The following is a 20,568-nucleotide window of genomic DNA, read 5'->3' as shown; positions in this document are numbered from 1 at the left end:
TCAAAGCAGCTTGCTCTATGGGCTTTCTCTCTTTTCTTTTTCCTCTCTGTGTCCAATCAGGCCTAGAGGTAGAAACAGCTTTGTGGCTACTAATTCCAAGTTCCTGCCCTACCCGTTTATAGTTAAGACATCCTGCCTACAACTTTATAATTAATGTCTCTACATATAAACCCCCTCAAATATTCCCAATTTGAATGTGTCATCTTTTCCTTTCTGGAATCTGACTCATACAGTCACTTTTTATAGAATTTGATCAAGAATGTAAGTCAGAATCTAATATCTGATGAAAAGTAACTATAAATGTGAATATTGCTTATTAAAGAGATTTAAGGTCACTTGAAAGAAACTTATCAAAAGCACTTCTTTCATAAAGAAAATTATTTTAAAACACTTTTTGGTTAGATCGTAGTAATCCAACAATTACCTGATTTTATAGTAAACCATCTAGATTAGATGAAAGCAGAGAGGCGTGACTGGAAAGTCATTTTCTTTAACACTGCCTTTGACAGCTTGGTTTTCCTTCCTTTCCTCGTTGCTGAAAAAAATTTAAGTATGAATAGGTACCCTGGGCATGAAAGTATTTAGTTAATAAAGTTGTTTTAGAAAAAAAAAAAGGGAGGGCTTAGCCCTATCTAATCTCTCCCCTGCAAAAAACCCTGTAGTTTTTCATGCATGTCTAGTTTGTTAGATGCGCACACTGCCACAAAAATATTAATACTTTTGTTTTCTCATTGCAGTAGACATAGAGTAAAACTGTCATGTAAAATAATTTGTTTTAGAGGACATTAAACTAAATGGAATAAGTCAAAGGCAAATACTGTGAGATCTCACTTATATTGAAGTATTTTTAAAAAACTCAAAAAAATAAATTATTTGTTTTAAGATAAGGAATTGTCCTGGGAATTGAGTTTACCCTAGTATTATAAAATATTTGTTATGTGATCATATATGTATATGTATAGCTGATTCACTTTGTTATAAAGCAGAAACTAACACACCATTGTAAAGCAATTATACTCCAATAAAGATGTTAAAAAAATTTAATTTTTTTAATAAATACGTAAATAAAACATCAAACCCTGTTATTACAGTACCCATCAGAAAAATTCTGAAAGAAAAATACGGAATGAAATTCTTAGGAAAAGATCTTAAAATGGGTACACATCTCCAGCCATAAGAGAACTTGGTGCTACTAAAAACATAGCAGGACTAGAAAGGTGCTCCAGATTTACTGACCAGGTAAGTTTTGTTGAATTAAAATGGTCCCATCCCAACTACATTTCAACACAAACTAAAGAGATCTGAACCTTTGCCTAGTACTGGTTTTCAGAAATAAGTACTTCATTACTCACATAAACCTATTTCAATCTGTTGAAGCCATTTGATCTCTGAAACATACTAATAAACAATATTCACCTAAATGGATAATCTGAGGTTTCTTATCAGTGAATTCATAATATTCCTAAAACAAACCATGGTAACTTTCAACCTTGCCTAGTGCTATAATAAATGACTTAGTGAAGTTAGTAATAGACCCAACTCTCCTTGATTGTTCAATAAATTCTCAATTTGTTCATTTGTACACAGACAAAAAAATTTCCAAATAATTTCATACTCTACATATGACCTAATTAAATTAAATTCAGATAAATTTGCTTACTCACATAGATACTTCCTCACATCAAACACTTTTATTTATTTTGTTTTAAAAAACAACACTCTTAGAAGATTCCATGTAATCCACCTTAGATAAACTGGCCATTAAAACCTTTCTTGGTAACCAGTCATCATGGGCTCTGCTTGCAAAGTACCTAAAAACATGGTCTATACATAGGGTTCTTGAAGTCTAATCCTAAAGGATAGAACAGAGCATAACATAATACTGGGAGGAATTACAACAAATCTAACTCCAGGAGAAAAAAAGACTTTTAACTTTTTCTTTAATCACATGCCATGATTAAGTACACTTAAAAAAAAAAAAAAAAAGCATTGTATTTTCCTACAAAGACAACCCAGTTTCATGGCTTAAAAACAGAAAAGGAAAAAAAAAAGAGATAAGAAACCCAGTGAGCCCAGTGCTATGTGGATATAAGGTACCAAAGCTGTGAGCCCATTTTACCAATGCTCCCCTAGTTAAAGAATTTCTGCCTCTCTGGTAGATACTGGCCCTGCACTTATTTTTGCTGCAGACGTGGAAGTAATAAAACTTGAACTTAATCTTGCTACTCTTTTTTCAGGCCTTGTTTACAGAAAAGTGGTTCCAGATGATTTAGTTAGTAGTACAACATTATACACCTGGGTCATTTCCACACCTGAGCTGATTTAAAGTTCAAAATAAACTTAATCACTCAACCATTTTGACAGCCAAAACAAAACACTCAGTCCTATGTTTCAGTACTTTGAAATACAAATGTATAATTGAAATTGGACACGACTAAACTTTCAGTATGAAAGACCTTTCTCTACTTCTCCTCATGAACATAACATCCCTCTCTATCACCATAAAATATGTAACACCATGACAGCTTCAAGGAACCCTGAAGTTTTCTGGTGGCAGCCAGGAGCCCTCGTGCAAACTATCAGCCAGGATTTATACTAGGGCTATTCCTAGATCATACCAATTAATATTCTGAAGCAATGTTGATATAAAAAGACTCAAATTATGTTATGTTTGACTCTCCATTTCTCTAGGAGCTTGAGAATAGCAACCTGTGAAATGGACTGTCTGTCAAAGTTAAAGTCAAGGTTTAACTGTGTATATTAGCATTGCATTGTTATTCATTTTGTAGTTCTTGCCTTGTATCAAACTATCATTTGATTTATAAATAGTCTCTAGAAGTTTTCTGATATTTTTGAAAAAGATGAGCTGAGAAATAATTTCAGTATTCTTTATTTTCTTGATCTTTTCCAATTTCTACTTAAATTCTATTTTTAACTTTTTATTTTGAAATAATTATAGGCTCACAGGAAGTTGCAAAAATATTACATAGAATCCTGTGAACCCTTCATCCAGCTTCCCCAATGGTGACATGTTATATAACTACAGTACAGTACCAAAGCTGAGAAATTATTTTTAGCACAATACTGTTAACCACAGACCTTGCTCAGTTTTCACCACATGCCTTTATTTGTGAGCACATGTACAGTTTTATGCAATTTGATCCCATGTATAGGTTCATATAACCACCTCATCGCCACAATGGAACTCCCTTGACAGTAGCACCCCTCCATGGCCATTCCTGTTGCCTGCCAACCATTAATCTGTCTCCACCTCCCTAGTTTTATCATTTTGAGAATGTTAAATAAATGCAATCATATAGTACAGGTAACTTTTCGAGATGGGCTTTTTTTCATTAGTCATAATGTCTTTGAGATCCGTCCAAGTTGTTACAAGTATGACTAGGTCATTCCTTTTTATTGCTGAGTAGGATTCTATAGCAAGGACACACCAGAATTTGTTTAATCATGTACCCATTGAAGGACATTAGGGTTATTTCCAGTCTGAGGTTATGATGAATAAAGTTGCTATGAACATTCATGTGCAGGTTTCTGAATGAATATAAGTTTTCATTTCTCTGCGATAAATGCTCAGCAGTGCAACTGTCTTGTGGTAATTGTATCTGTAGTTTTGTAAGAAAGTACCAAACTATTTTCCAGAGTGGTTGCACCATTTTACATTCTTACCAGCAAGGTATGAGTGATTCAGTTTCTCCACATCCTTGTCAACATTTGGCCTTGTTACTTTTTTAATTTTAGCCATTCTGATAGGTGTGTAATTATATCTCACTGTAGTTTTAATTTACATTTCCCTGATGGTTAAGAAGCAGAAATTTTTTCATGTGCATAGTGCCAACTATACATATCCTCTTTGATAAAATGTCTGTTCATGTCTTTTGCCCATTTTCTAATTGGATTCCTTGTTTGTTTGTTTTTTGCCGCTGAGTTTTGAGAGTTCTTTATACATTGCAGATTCAAATTCTGTGTCAGATTTGCATGTATTTCTGGTTTGCAAATATTTTCTTCTAGTCTTTAGCTTGTTTTATCATCCTCATAACAGAATCTTTGGCAGAGCAAACATTTTAAATTTTGATGAAGTCCAACTTACCAAAATTTTTTTACGGATTGTACTTTTGGTGTCATGTATAAGAATTCTGTTTCTACTCCCAGCTCCCAAAGTTTTTTATATTTTTCCACATTTTCTTCTAAAGTATTATAGTTTAAAATTTTACATTTAAATTTATGATCCTTTTTGAGTTAACTTTTACATAAGGGATGCATTTTGATATTCATTTTCTTGGCCTATGGATGTCCAATTGATCCAGCAACATTTGTTGAAGAGACTGTCCTTCTTACAACTGAGTTGCTTTTATGCCTTTTTTAAGGTTCTCTATTCTGTTCTATTGATCTATATGATGTCTACCTCTCCAATTACCATAGCTATACAGGAAGTCTTAACATTGAATAGAATGACTCTCTCTACCATTTTTTTTTCCAAATTCTTTTTTCCATATAAAACTTAGAATAAGCTTGTCTATATCTACTAGAAATCTTGTTGGGATTTTGATAAAAGTTACGTTGAACCTATAGATAAATTTGAGGAGGATTTGATTAAATTATTTAAAGTGCTACTTCATGTGAAATTTTAACAGGTATATCATTTTTTTTAAAGGTTTAAATAAAAAAGGCTTAAATAAATAAAAATCAATGAATTATTATTACACATTTACAGTTGACCTTCCAACAACTTGGATTTGAACTGCATAGGCCCACTTATAGGTAGATTTTTTTCACAGTAATACTATAGTACTAACTCAATCCACAGTTGCTTGAATCTGTGGATGCAAAACCGCAACTATGAGAGGACCCTTGTATACTAAGGGCTGACTAAAAGTTATACAGGGATTTTCAACTGCAGGAAGGATTGGCACCCCTACCCTTGCGTTTTTCAAAGGTCAACTGCATAATAAAAGTGTGCATTTTACATAGTTCTCTTTTTCTTATTTAAACTTTTAACATTTCACATGAAGAAACTTTAAACCTTTTAAAATTCCACATGAAGAAAGTAACACTGAAAAATAAAGATAACTTTCCACTAGTTCTCTACCTCTTTATATTACCTTTCTTTCAAATAAAGATTACAACACAGTACATTAATTCTTTTTAATTCAAACATTCACCTAATGGTTACTCATTCAAACTTACATAAAAATATTCCTACCATCAGTATAACCTCTCTTGATTACCAAGTACAATTAAGTAGTAGTTTATAAAAGACCACTATTTTTATATAAGGAGTGTCTAATGCTATAATAATAGGAAGAATTTGCCTAGTAAAAATGTATACATCTCTCTGCCAGTTTCAATTCCTTCTACTATTACTTTAGCTGACTCTAACTTTCTACTAGAAAAGGAAATGAATTTAACACATGGTCTGCTTTATATCATTTGTATACATAATATATAATAATATAATACATATGTGATATATCTCTCTATCTCTATCAGTCTCTCTATCTATATGTATTCGTGTTTGGCACTAAATCAAAAGAGCACCACTAAGCAAATAGCAAACTTGTTCTTTGCAACTTTGTTATATTTTAAAACATTTAACATAAATTCTGTCTATATTTATACATACTATGTTTTAGAGGCTTTTAGCTTCAGATTAAAATGCAGTTTAAATACAAGATTGTATTACTTTTGGTAAAGCACCAAAATGCTTGTTGAGAACCTCACTCTTGAAAGAAGAGAAAACAGTTATAAATTTGTAGAGTTCTGAGTCAAATATGGTCAGGTTTTGAATTTCACAGCTAAGTATAACTTAGAGAAATGAAAAACATTTATGTTAGAGAATTTTTTCTCCAGAAAAGTGGGGAGAAAAAAACCCCAAAAAACCTTTGATCTCATTCTCTTGGTGTGCTTTTAGTATTTTAAGTGCCAAAAAGTTCAAAATGTAACAGCCTTATAGTCTAAAGTTATTCAATATAAATAAAAAAGTGTTGGAAACTATATCCTTACATTGTCTCACTGGAGAATGATTTTTTAAAAGTAGGAAAACAAATATGCTAATTTTGAGTCTCATCGTAAGAATCTAGGACCAGTATTTCAGAAAAAAAAATTTCTTGAAAGACACAGTTACTTTTATTTACATTATCAAGATGCTTCTACTTCCACTTATATTTGCTAGCATATTTGGCTTAAAGTAGAAGTTTTCATAGTTACCAGATGGTCCAGAGTTATGCACAAATGCTTATATTTGATGTACTCCATGCTAAGGGCCAAAAAATAATTCTTTAGGTTGTAAAAAAGAAAAAAAAAATTAGAAAACTTTGGTCTTGTTCATCTTACTTTGGTGGCAATCAAAGCAGCCCATGCATGCACTATACCAGTTACCTGAGGTAAAACTTCACACCCTGTGGTCCCCAAAGCAGCAGAAGCAGCATTAGTTGATACTTTTTAGAAATGAAAATTCTAGGGCCTGTTCTCAGACTCTGGGGTAGGGCCCATCGATCTGTTTTAACAAGCCATCCAAATGATTCCAATGGATGTCCTAGTTTGAAAAGCAATGGTTTAGGACAATGTAGCATTCTTATACCCTGACTAGAGACCCTAAAACAAACTTTTATGTTTTATTTTCCCCAAAGGAGGGCAATGCTTATATTACAGATGAGACAAGTCTTCATTATGGTGAACTTTTAGCATCCCTGGTCTTCTGGCACAAACAGCAATAAATAATGCTATTTACCATATCCTTTAGCATTGGTAAGAACGTTGTTAAGAATCACTGATAGAGGAAAAGGCTCTGTTTAGTCCTTCCATTCTCCACATTGGATACAACTCTCTCCAAAGACCTTGACCACACCCTTCCCTTCCATCACTACTGCTGGAAAAAGAAAGGGTGATCCTGTTGGTTTATAGAAGCATATAACAAAAGGGTCAGGGGAGGGCAGAGACTTTGCATTGAGGCCAACTTTTACTAGTTATATCATGTATCACTATCTTATTTTATATTTTTTCCTAATGTCAAGGATCAATCATTCTTTTACACCCCAAACACTCTACAGGAAACAAATGGGGGAAAAAAAAAAAAAGGTATTTACATAAATGATCCTCATCAGGATAAGCTTTTACATTTAAAAACCTCAGTCATCTATAAGTGCTGTATATAAAGGTTGATAAAAAGAAACATCTCACTACTAATTGAATAATCTGCCACTAGGATTGAAAAATGATACATTCCCTTAGAACCATAAATTCAATCAGTGACTTATATAACAGGAACTAAAATATAGCAGTTTGTAATTCTTGTTCTAAGAATTCATACATACCTGTCCCAAGCAAATGAAATCTACTAGGTTTAAAACCCTCTTGAAAGGTGAGATCTTACTACCTCCTTCTAGTAAAACTCTGCCATTAAATTTTTCTTCTATCTCAGCTGATAAGTATATACTCTAAACTGGGTGGCAGGGGGTGAGGGTGAATGAGTGGTTATGTTTAAAGTTTTTAGATACCACCCTTATATCAGTATCCCTAGGAGTTAGTGCTCTCATGTAGCTCAAAAGCAAAACCAAGGCCTTATGTATACCTAAGTGGGCCATATTTCGAAGACAGTGGAACTCTGAATATAAGAATAAAAGAGATTGAGGGGGCTGAGCATCCTCCCCAGGTACAGGGTGCTGAGCACCTCCATCATCACAGTGATCCAGAGCCATGTGGCTGACAGGGTCTTGGTGCTCCGGCCTGTTTCAGGCCTGAGCCTCTGAGGTGGGAGAGCCGAGTTCAGGACACTGGACCACCAGAGACCTCCCAGCCCCACTTAATATCAATCAGCAAGAGCTCTCCCAGAGACCTGCGTCTCAGTGCTAAGACCCAGCCCCACCCAATGGCCACCAAGTTCCAGTGCTGGCCGCCACATGCCAAACAACTAGCAAGACAGGAACACAACCCCACCCATTAGCAGAGAGGCTGCCTAAAATCATACTAAGGTCACAGACACCGCAAAACACACCACCGGATGCGGCACTGCCCACCAGAAAGACAAGATCCAGCCCCACCCACCAGAACACAGGCACCAGTCCCCTCCACCAGGAAGCTTACACAAGCCACTGAACCAACCTTACCCACTGGGGGCAGACACCAAAAACAACGGGAACTACAAACCTGCAGCCTGTGAAAAGGAGACTCCAAACACAGTAAGTTAAACAAAATGAGAAGACAGAGAAATATGCAGCAGGTGAAGGAGCAAGGTAAAAACCCACCAGACCAAACAACGAAGAGGAAATAGGCAGTCTACCTGAAAAAGAATTCAGAGTAATGATAGTAAAGATGATCCAAAATCTTGGAAATAGAATGGAGAAAACACAAGACATGTTTAACAAGGACCTAGAAGAACTAAGGAACAAACAAACAATGATGAACAACACAATAAATGAAATTAAGAATTCTCTAGAAGGAATCAATAGCAGAATAACTGAGGCAGAAGAACGGATAAGTGACCTGGAATATAAAACAGTGGAAATAACTACCACAGAGCAGAATACAGAAAAAAGAATGAAAAGAACTGAGGACAGTCTCAGAGACCTCTGGGACAACATTAAATGCACCAACATTCGAACTATAGGGATCCCAGAAGAAGAAGAGAAAAAAAAAGGGACTGAGAAAATATTTGAAGAGATTATAGTTGAAAACTTCCCTAACATGGGAAATGAAATAGTCAATCAAGTCCAGGAAGCACAGAGAGTCCCATACAGGATAAATCCAAGAGAAACACGCCAAGACACATATTAATCAAACTATCAAAAACTAAATACAAAGAAAAAATATTAAAAGCAGCAAGGGAAAAGCAACAAATAACATACAAGGGAATCCCCATAAGGTTAGCAGCTGGTCTTTCAGCAGAAACTCTGCAAGCCAGAAGGGAGTGGCAAGACATATTTAAAGTGATGAAAGGGAAAAACCGACAACCAAGATTACTCTACCCAACAAGAATCTCATTCAGATTTGACAGAGAAATTAAAACCTTTACAGACAAGCAAAAGTTAAGAGAATTCAGCACCACCAAACCAGCTTTGCAACAAATGCTAAAGATAAAGCAATCCTGAGAAAGAAAAATGGAGGTGGAGGAATCAGGTTCTCTGACTTCAGACTATACTACAAAGCTACAGTAATCAAGACAGTACGTACTGGCACAAAAACAGAAATATCGATCAGTGGAACAGAATAGAAAGCCCAGAGATAAACCCACACACATATGGTCACCTTATCTGTGATAAAGGAGGCAAGAATATACATTGGAGAAAAGACAGCCTCTTCAATAAGTGGTGCTGGGAAAACTGGACAGCTACATGTAAAAGAATGAAATTAGAACACTTCCTAACACCATACAAAGAAATAAACTCAAAATGGATTACAGACCTAAATGTAAGGTCAGACACTATAAAACTCTTAGAGGAAAACATAGGCAGAACACTATGACATAAATCACAGCAAGATCCTTTTTGACCCACCTCCTAGGGAAATGGAAATAAAACAAAAATAAACAAATGGGACCTAATGAAACTTAAAAGCTTTTGCACAGCAAAGGAAACCATAAAGCAGACGAAAAGACAACCCTCAGCATGGGAGAAAATATTTGCAAATGAAGCAACTGACAAAGGATTAATCTCAAAAATTTACAAGCAGCTCATGCAGCTCAATATGAAAAAAACAAACAACCCAATCAAATAATGGGCAGGAGACCTAAACAGACATTTCTCCAAAGAAGATATACAGATTGCCAACAAACACATGAAAGGATGCTCAACATCACTAATCATTTGAGAAATGCAAATCAAAACTACAATGAGGTATCACCTCACACCGGTCAGAATGGCCATCAAAAAAATCTACAAACAATAAATGCTGGAGAGGGTGTGGAGAAAAGGGAACCCTCCTGCACTGCTGGTAGGAATGTAAATTGATACAGCCACTATGGAGAACAATATGGAGGTTCCTTAAAAAACTAAAAATAGCACTACCATATGACCCAGCAATCCCACTACTGGGCATATACCCTGAGAGAACCATAATTCAAAAAGAGTCATGTACCACAATGTTCATTGCAGCTCTATTTACAATAGCCAGGACATGGAAGCAACCTAAGTGTCCATCAACAGATGAATGGATAAAGAAGATGTGGCACATATATACAATGGAATATTACTCAGCCATAAAAAGAAATGAAATGGAGTTATTTGTAGTGAGGTGGATGGAGTTAAGAGTCTGTCATACAGAGTGAAGTAAGTCAGAAAGAGAAAAACAAATACCATATGCTAACACATATATACGGAATCTAAAAAAAAAAAATGGTTCTGAAGAACTAGGGACAGGACAGGAATAAAGACGCAGATGTAGAGAATGGACTTGAGGACATGGGGAGGGGGAAGGGTAAGCTGGGACGAAGTGAGAGAGTGGCATGGACATATATACACTACCAAATGTAAAATAGATAGCTAGTGGGAAGCAGCTGCATAGCACAGGGGGTCAGCTCGGTGCTTTGTGACCACCCAAAAGGGGTGGGATAGGGAGGGTGGGAGGGAGACGCAAGAAGAAGCGGATATGGGGACATACGTATATGTATAACTGATTCACTTTGTGGTACAGCAGAAACTAACACAACATTGTAAAGCAATTATACTCCAATAAAGATGTTAAAAAAAAAAAAGAAGAAAAGAGATTATAACTGGAACAACACCTAAGCAGCTATCTTCTTAATGCCTTTCTCTTCTATAACGTTATGATTCTGACTCTCCTCCCTTCTATATGATTGATATGGTTATTAGGGACTAGAGCCACTCCTAATACAGGAACCAGCCACGTAAAAACTACTTGGGAACAGAAAGGCCGTAGGGAAATATCGATGGAGTGAGTGACTTACAGCAGCTCTATTCTAGGTCTTAAGGCAAAAGACTATATCCATTCTTTCTTTCCTACTCAGAGGGCAAAAATTCAAAGGTCAAGAACAGAAGGTGTCTCTGGACTTAACAAAAGGAGTCTTCAGGCTCACAGTATTTATCCTAGTTCATTAGAGTAAGAAATCACAGGTATTTGAGGACAACGGGTAGTAGAGTACATGCAATTGCCTGGATCTTCTCAGTGCAGGGAAATGTTGGTTGAAGATTTTCTATCAGGGGACATGATTAATACTAACTTAAACATTTCATTTTTCACTTTTCATAGTTCATCTTCTGTAGAACCATCTGATCACAGTTACCTACTTGAGAACTGTGACCATATACCCTCAATTCAAAGATGAAAATAACTGCAAACAAACTGGAACTCAACTTAGTAGGTGTATTTTTCACAGAGATATGGGTAAAGCAACTCTTAAATTACTGTCCATATATTCTAGGACTGAACAAATGAGCAAATACATAGGTGATATTTGGTGCTATAATTTTTACTGTTGGAAAAGGTAGATACAGATACTGAATTCAGAAAAACTAGGAAGAATCTTGTGGTATTGGATTGGAATTAGAGGTATCAGCATAAACTCATGATTTTCAATATATGTAGATAATAGACATAGATATATAGATATAATAGATATCGATGTGTATGATTATGTATGTGTGTGTACACAGATGTATGTATACATACAGCTATTTCCTAATGAATCTATCTATATATACATCTCTCTACCGAGAGAACCTAGAAGCAATACTGTTAGCAATGAGCGTACCTAGTGCCCAAATCTTAGTTTCTAAATACTATTCTCTACTAAAAGAAACAAGGGCTCCTTGGAGAAACAGTTGATTCTAGGGCTGGGGCAGGGACATGACAAAATGAGCCTGTAATTATTTTGTTATGCCAAAAATTAAGGACATGATCATAGAATGATTGGGGTGTTTCCAAAGGATCAGGAGCCAGCTTGAAGGCACCTACAACCTGGGACAACTTGAGCACTGAAATAAATAATGACAGTGATGTATTATAACTTATTTAATAAAATAAAAATTCATGAGTCAAAAGAAGGAAAGAAAAGAAAAGAAAAGAAAGAAAGAAAGGGAAGAAAGACAAAAAGGAGAAAGAAGACTTTCTTACAGTAGAGTGGCAACTAATAAATATAGAATATGATGGAGTTGAAAAATCACTATTTTGCAACTGTCACAGGCAAGAAAGCATCAAACGAATATGAATTGGTGAGTGAAAGTTTGAAAAGAAACAAGTTATTATGTAGTCTGGAATATCTCCCCATGTACTACTTATTAATTCAGTAGAGCAAAATAGTAACATTAGAGTAGAGACACCTGGCAGACCCCACCTTAACGAAATGATTAAAGTTAACGTCACTGGGCCCAAACAGACATAATATGCCTCTTGATAATGAGGCACTGAGAAGGACACAACATCATTTCTGTGTTGTTCCTGCCAAAAATGAGTAACTTTAATCTAATCATGAGGAAACATCAGACAAATCCACACTGAGAGATATTCTACAAAAAACTGGCCTGAACTCTTCAAAAAAGTCCATGGTATAAAAGACAAAGAAAGGCTGAGAAACTGTTTCACATTAAAGGAAATTAAAGAGACATGACAACTAAATGTACTACAATCTACTGAACTGAATAGTAGACAATAGTATGTACTGAATTAAATATCCTATTTTGATCATTGTACTATGGCTATATAAGAAAATGTTCTTGTTCTTAAAGGAGACAGTTAAGTATTTAGAAGTGAAGAGTAATGATGTCTGCAACTTACTCCTAAAAAGTCCATTTAAAAATATGTAATAATATTAATAATGACAACTATAAGAATGATAATGTAAATTAAATATTCAGTTCTGTTTTCTTAAAACTAAATAATCCCAATTATTTTAGTCTTTTAAATCTATGAGACAAAAAAGTTGCATGGTTTAAGTAGAAACTTGGGAAGTTAAAAAAAGGATCTATAGTCTCAATCCAATTCAATTTAATAAAAAATTATTGAGGACCTATCCACAGGAGTCCTATATTTAAAGAGCTCACAGCTTATTGGAGAAGGAAAACATGCATGTAAACTAGTATAAGAGAAGTATTCTATAAGTATCAAAATGAAGTATAAGAAAGTGCTAAAGGAATGTTGAGAGAACGTGATTGACTACTGACTACTACTGACTACTCTGACTACTATATTAGTATTATTTAACATTTACTATTTATAGTTATAGTTAGGCACTGTACTGTTTTATATATTAATTCATTGAATGTACTAACAATCTCATGAGGTAGGTAGTATTATTATCCCCATTCTACAGATGAGGCCATTGAGGTACAGAGAATTGTCGGTTGAGAAAACAGAGAATTCAGACATTCTCAGTAGAGAATCTGGCCATAGGTTACCTAGCTAGCTAGTAGCCCAAGTTTCAAACTCAGGCAGGCTGACTCCATAATCCATGAAGAAGGCTTAATGAAGGAAGCAGCATTTGAGTTAATCCTTAAAAGATGATTATAATTTCAGTGGAATGGGAAGAAGAAAGAAGACTATGTAAGGCTGGAGGAAAAATAATCGTGAAGGCATGGAGACAGTAAATATAGATTGTATAAGGAACAGCAAAAAGTTCAGGGGATGTTATGTAAGATGTAGGGAGAGAAATGGGTGAGAGCAGAGGATAAGAGACTAGACAGGCTTATGAAATATATTAGACTCCATCATGAGAATTAATATAGTCTTTGACGGTAAAGAAGCTGATTCTTATAATATGCACCACAATCTTGATGTAACTCAATACAGTCAGTATAAGGAGTCAGTCTGTGAAACATCCAAATGAACCAAGTACCAATAATACCTTATTACAATTCAATTTCTCCTAAAAGACAGTACCAGAGCACAAATCATGAGAACACATTCATAGTGACTTCTGCACCTCTATGTGAATAATTTCAATTCACAAAGATCCTATGACTATGCAATATTGAAACTGCCAGAACTGAAAACAGAACATCTAAAATGCCACAATTCTACCTTAGTTTAACAAGACTATAAACCTTTAGGAAACAGTAAATGAAATGTGAGTACACCATGTAGCTTTGCTGTTATAGCTCCCTCTTTGTCATAATATTTATGAAAACAAGGTGATCCAATTACAGGGATATAATGAGTAATATATTCCATGAGCTCCATTAGATATGCACTTCTAACCAGTAAAATGACTAGACACGAATGCTTAATGTCAACTTTGAGTTGTTAGCAGATGTAACTGAGTGCTCACATTAATAAGTGAAAATATTATTTTGCCTTCATAGTAAATTAATTATAGATAAAGCAAAGCATGTGGCACTTAAAAGCTGTTTTAATTTTTAATATAAATATTAATAAAAATATGACTTTTATTTAGTAAACTATAGGTTTAACCCGTTCGGAATCTATACTATAACTGAAGAGTATAGAAAATCTAATTGCACATAAAAACAAACATTTAAGCTTTGTAAAATGTCAAAAAATTTTTAAAGTAAAACATTAACAAATTCATTACTGACTATTTTTCATATATTTAATAAAAGACAAAAAATAGATTTCATTTTTATACAAATATCTTTGCAGCAGAGTTCTTAACTATCCAACATAATTTTCTTCCATTTTGGAACAATACTAAAATATTTCCTCGATTGACAGAACAGAATTGATTAGTAAGATACAGGCAATATCAGGAAGCATCATAGAAGAGAAGAGTATGAAAAAGGAAGGCAAATGGTTTCAAAGAGCATTTGAAAAATCAAAACATATTTGGATTAGTATAAAACTAAAGAATACATGAACAATTAAAGAAATAGAACATTGAGCTAAAAAAAATTCTTCACCTAAAAATACCTAAAATGGCATTTAAAATTCAACAATCATCCTTTACATGTCTAACTGGACTTCTGAGAGTAAGGAATATCCATAGGGCCTTAAAAAGGGGGAAAGGAACTAAAAAGTAGTGTAATAATCTTGAACTGACACCATAGCTCCCTGGAGGGTATTTGCTGATAATAGAGATCTAGGCTTTAACAGCAAGACAAAGAAGATAGGCTAGTCCTTGATCCCTAGCATGGTGGAGAGTTGAAACTAATGTCACTACATGAAAGCAGAAACCTTGAAAAGCTATATTCATTATGAAAAAATGCATTAAAAAAAAAAAAAACAGTTCTACCCAACAGCAAAGGAAGGAGATAAAAGTTAACTTTTCTGTTTAAACCTCAGTTCCAGACAGAAAAGGCTGAAGGAATCTCAACCTGAAAAAAAAATAATGTTAAGTTCTAGTGCCTTAAGTTAAATACTTTAAGATGTCTGGCATAAACAAACATAAATCCTTTCTATGGCAATTCATTCCTATCCCAGGCCCCACAAGATCCCAAGATTTAAATAACCCAAAAAATGAATTTATAATCTAAAATTACAGAACTAATAGGGATATGAGACACCGGCAGTGAAGTCAACAGAAACAACAAACAGCAGAATTAGACCTCTATGGACATCAGCTATTAGAAATAATAAATACAGAATATAAAATCACTATGTTAAAATACAGAATATAAAATCACTATGTTTAAACAATTATAAAAAGAGGAAACTGAAACATGAACAAGGAAAAGTTTATTATCAAAACAAACCAAATATAGTTTTTAGCAATAAAAATATTATTTAACTAAAAATCTAACTATCAAAATATTTTTTCAAACAATATTTTAAACAATTGGAAATGATTATGAACTGGTTACTAGATAATGAAGGAATTTTTGTTGATTCTTATAAAGCGTGATAATGATGTGATTATTTAAGATGTCAATATTTTTTAGATGTGTGTACTATAGTATGACGTGTTATCTGGGATAGGCTTCAAAATACTTCAGCAAAGGAAAAAAAAGGAACAGATGAAGCAGTGTAGGAAAATATGAGAAATATTAAATCAGAGCAATGTGTATATGTAAAATTTTGTAATAAAAATAAAATGAAAACTCAGTGGTTAGTATGATCAGAATATTAGATATAGCCAAAGAGAGAACTAGAGAACTAGAAGATGGATCTGAAGAGGGTATCCCGATTATGAGTAAAATTTAAAGATTAAAAAAAACCAAAACTTACCTTCCTTTGGGCTCACTGCTGCAGGAAGAGTATCCCAATCAAGGGTCCAAGTAGGGCAAGGGTGGGGAGAAAACATCACTTCAATGCCTTTTTCCTAGAAAAGGAGATAGGCCCTTTCCAAATTAATAAATTAATAAAATCCTGTTATGTTCTAGAAGACCAAATTTCTATTTTCTATACTGGCAAGGAGGGACACAGATTTTAATAATCATCAAGTATTCCTCAAAATATTTAGTTACATAAGAAATATATGTTGAGTTTCTTAACAGCACGGTTACTTTCCTATTAAATTTCCTATTTAAATTATTACCTGAAGTGACACAGAAGTAATAAGCTACTTAGAAATATTGCGTGTCAAAAAGAAAAGTCACCTGAGAATAAAAGTTTTGTCAAAAACAATCCACATAATCAAAACTGACTCTGCATATGTCCATCAAGTTCTGTCTTGGATTATATAAAAATTGCCACAGCCTAGAAGCTATATTTACAGAATCAGAAAGTCCCTACTTTAACATTCACCTCAAAATATCATCCATACTAGTCTTTTACAAGTACCTACAAAGTCTCTAGAAAAGGATCCCTTTGTTTTAACCAAATGGTTCCCAACATTTTTTTTTCCACCATTTAAAAAATGATCATCCCTCTTCCATATATAAAACAATTCTCAGGTTCCTTCCTCATGTTAGAAGTTATACATTTATTTATTTGATCTACAGACAGTGGCATGGCATACACATGGATTCCCAGAACCTTTCCAATCACATTCTGTGTCCACAGCCTACAGGATAGATATCCATGGTTCTGGAATTTTTTTTATCTGCAGGAATATCTTATTCAAAAGAAAAATCCCTGAGAATCTATCATTAACCCCTTTGTATCAGTTCGTGAGATTACTTTCCATTATGAAAACTAGCTGAATTTCAATGCCAAAGGAAATAGTACAAAGATTCTTTTGTTGGGGTAGAGCTATAGCTACAAGTATAGAGGTCTAGAGTACTTACCTCCTCCAGAAAGAGAAACACATCTCTCTGACATGATCTACCTCTCTCCTATCTCCCTTAGTCTAGTATAGCCATATTGAACTTCCCGCTATTCCTCATTTCACCACACTTATTCCTAACTTAGAGTCTTCCATAAAATACAACTATACTGAGATATAATTTCTAGGCCATAAAAATCTGTCCCTTTATGGCATACAATACAATGGTTTTTAAAATATTCACAGTTGTGTATCACCACTCTCTAATTTGAGAACATTTTCATCACCTCAAAAAGATGTCCCATACTCATTAGCAGACACTCTCCATTCTCTCCCCAAAGCTCCCTGCTCTAGGCAACTACTGATCCACTTTCTGTCTCTGTAGATTTGCTCAGGGTCTTCCTACTAGCTGGATCCTCTGACTAGAACACTTCATCCAAATCTTCAAATGTTCATTCAGGTCATTTGCTCAATGTCTTCACCTAGTCAGATAAGCCTTCCTGACCACCTTATCTAAAAAACGATCCTGACCTCAATCATCTGCACCCCCCTCTCACCCCACATTATTTTTTTATAGCATTTATCACTACCTAATGTGTTATACATTTATTTGTGGTTTTTCTTTATTCACCTCCCCCACCAGAATGTAAGCTCCATGAAGGCAGTCCAATTTGTTCTTCATACATCCAACATTCAGAACAATGTTTGGCGTTTAGTAGACATATGTACATTTTTGACTGGATAAATAAATAAATTTAAAACCTCTAGAGAATAAGGGAGATTTTGGAGGCAAGATTGTGTGTAAGAAAACAGAAGGAAAAAAAGGCGAGATGTGAGCGTTCCTAAGAAAAGCTTTCCTACTTTACACATCTGCTTAGGGCCAATTTCATGTGTCCTCATTGCAATTGGCAAAAAAGAAAAAAAAAAAAAAAAAAAGCAAAAACACAAAAAAACAAAAAAAAAACCCCTGACTATACAGAAATGAGAAGTTACAGTATAAAAAAAATTAATACATTCATAGAATATGTTAATTTGATATAATATTGTCTTTCAAATATATGACAATAGAGGAACTCGTAAGTAGCAAAAACAATGCCCTATTAAAAAGGAAAATGTTACTATGGTGAACTTCTTTAATAAAGTTGGAAAAGTGAAAAAGAAAAAAAAAAAAAAAGAAAATGTATTGTATCCAATATACACTATCAAGTTAGAATTACATGAAAATTGAAATTATAACTTTTTAGATTTGAACATTCCGTTCTTATAAAATTGCAGATGTGATGTCCTAGTCAACTTCTATACAATCGTAAAATTTAATGACTTGTACAGAATGTGTACTACACCCTCCTAATTTATAAAAGGAGAAATTGAGACCCTTTCGTTAAGTGACTTACTCAAGGTAATAATGTTAGCTTGACTACAAAGCTGGGACTAGAACCCAAGTCACCTGGTCTCTAGTATAGCCTTCCCATGGACTGTTCCCAAGCCAATGACTGACAGTCTCAGTCTCAGAGACTGAGTGGCAGACCATTTTTGAGAAATATGGAACTCTCTTGACAGATGACTCAGGCTCAAGGATTCCCCACTAGCTTGACAAAACTTTCTAAGAACTGCACTGAAGTCTGACTTTTCTGACCCAACCTTCCTTCCTTTCCCGTTTTCACGCACAGGGATCCAAACTGCACCGCGTTCTGAAGGCTCCCGCAGCCTCCTCTGGCTCCCTCCCCACTTTCCCTCACAGATGTTTCCCTCAGTATACCTCTTGCCCATCTAACCCCATCTTGGAGTTTGCTTCTGGAGGACCTGAACTAACACATCCCCTGTAAATTAAAAATTCAGGATTCCTTTATATTTTTTATATTATTACAAAAGGGCTTATTTTTATAATTTTTTAATTGTCCATATGTATTTTATTTATTTTTTTTAATTGGGGTATAGTTGTTTTACAATGTTGTGTTAGTTTCTACTGTACAATTGTTTATTAACTTTTTTCTGAATTTAAATTTTAGTCACCTGTCTCTTTTTCATAAATATTTTAAAATGTATCAAACGCAAATGTCTTTCCTAATGTCATTTTATTGCTGGAAAAGCATAGGTAGAAAAGTTTGAATTACCAATCTTTTTTTCAGGACTGCATAAGTATGAATTAAAATAAAAGCACAGATTTTTGGTTTGTTGAAATTTTTAAAATTAGTATTTTAATACAAGAGTACTCTCCTGACAATTATTTTTTTTAAAACACTCAGGAGGTAAACGAGAGATCGCTGAGCAGTATAACCATCTGATCAAGACACATCAAACTTTGGATCTGCTTTGATATCTTCTGTAATCAACTGTACCATCTGCTTCATTGTTTCATCACTAGGCTAACAAAGCTTAGCTGAAGAGATAAGGGGCTGGTGTCACTACTAAAATCTTCTGCTTTTCTAAATCAGCAAACTTTCTGTTAACTGTAGAACTCAAATACTTCCTAAGCCAAGTAGAAAAATATAATGATTTTCTTTCCAATACAACTCAGATGACTAGCTCAAATTACTTCATGAATTTTCTATTCGAATAAATCTTCAAACAGTCTAAGTTAAAAGCAAAACATCTTTGCAGATTGTTTTGAATGATAGAGAAAAGAAAGCCTATTGGTGAAAACTTTTACACTTAGTACTATTAGAAACAAATTATGCTGCAAAGAGAGAAAAATAAATCATGTGCTCTTACTACATAAAAAGTCATAAAATCAAAGAATAAAGTAAAAACAGAATTCAAAGAATTCAAAAATCTTAAATTTAGACAAAACCTTGGAAAATATATTGAGATAATCATCTTCATATTTCTTTAATTCAAATCATCACCTCAAAATTAAGAAACTGAGAAACCAGTTCCTTGCAACAGAAAAACATCAGGTTAAAACAATAAACTTGACCAGGTGTGATATGACTTTGGTGTCTCGAATATAAAAACAAAAAATTCTGAGAAAAATACTCTTAAAAATATATATTCTGACTTGTTTGGCTCCAAAGACACATAATATTAAAAATCTTCAATTTACTATATTTCACTTAAATCCAAAGACTAGCAGAAATATTAATTGGTCAAGAGAGATATAAATAAAATTTATAAAATGTTAAACAAGTTGGGGTAAAATGCTCAGCAACTTTATCACATGGAATCTTTCAAACAAAATTTTAATAAAAACAATTTAATTACCATTAACTTCGTCATAGTGGGTCTTGGTCCTCCTATAAATGAAGGATCATTTTGCTCCTCTACACATGGGACCTCATCTAAGCTTGGCTGCTGTTCATTCGAGGTGGTCTGTAATTCTGGTAAATGGAGAAATTGGATCCCACACTGAGAAGCTGTTGTTTTTACTCTTGGCACTTCCTGAATTCTCTGGTACCAGGCAGCCAGCAGTGGAAATTCTACCAGCTTTTCAGAAAGTTTCTTGCAGATAATTACCTAGGCAATTACAAAGAACAAAACACATTATTATATATTTTTTGTTTGCTATA

The 20,568-nt window shown here is 34.2% G+C and overlaps 1 protein-coding gene across 4 annotated transcripts in view; it reads right to left on the bottom strand.

The window, feature by feature from the left end:
- GSTCD (glutathione S-transferase C-terminal domain containing) overlaps nucleotides 1-20,568 on the bottom strand; it is a 130,702-nt gene that overhangs the window by 94,915 nt on the left and 15,219 nt on the right. For all 4 annotated transcript variants that reach the window (XM_036853362.1, XM_036853364.1, XM_036853365.1 and 1 more), the window contains 2 exons: nucleotides 20,264-20,515; nucleotides 16,084-16,177 (listed from right to left, as the gene is read on the bottom strand). In XM_036853362.1, coding sequence (XP_036709257.1) covers nucleotides 16,084-16,177; nucleotides 20,264-20,515 — 346 coding nt within the window. The remainder of the gene's footprint in view (nucleotides 1-16,083; nucleotides 16,178-20,263; nucleotides 20,516-20,568) is intronic.

Source organism: Balaenoptera musculus, chromosome 5, assembly GCF_009873245.2.
Source record: "Balaenoptera musculus isolate JJ_BM4_2016_0621 chromosome 5, mBalMus1.pri.v3, whole genome shotgun sequence".
NCBI classification, from domain to species: domain Eukaryota; kingdom Metazoa; phylum Chordata; class Mammalia; order Artiodactyla; family Balaenopteridae; genus Balaenoptera; species Balaenoptera musculus.
The sequence above is the reverse complement of the archived record's forward strand: the minus strand, read 5'-3'. Positions and strand labels throughout refer to the sequence as shown.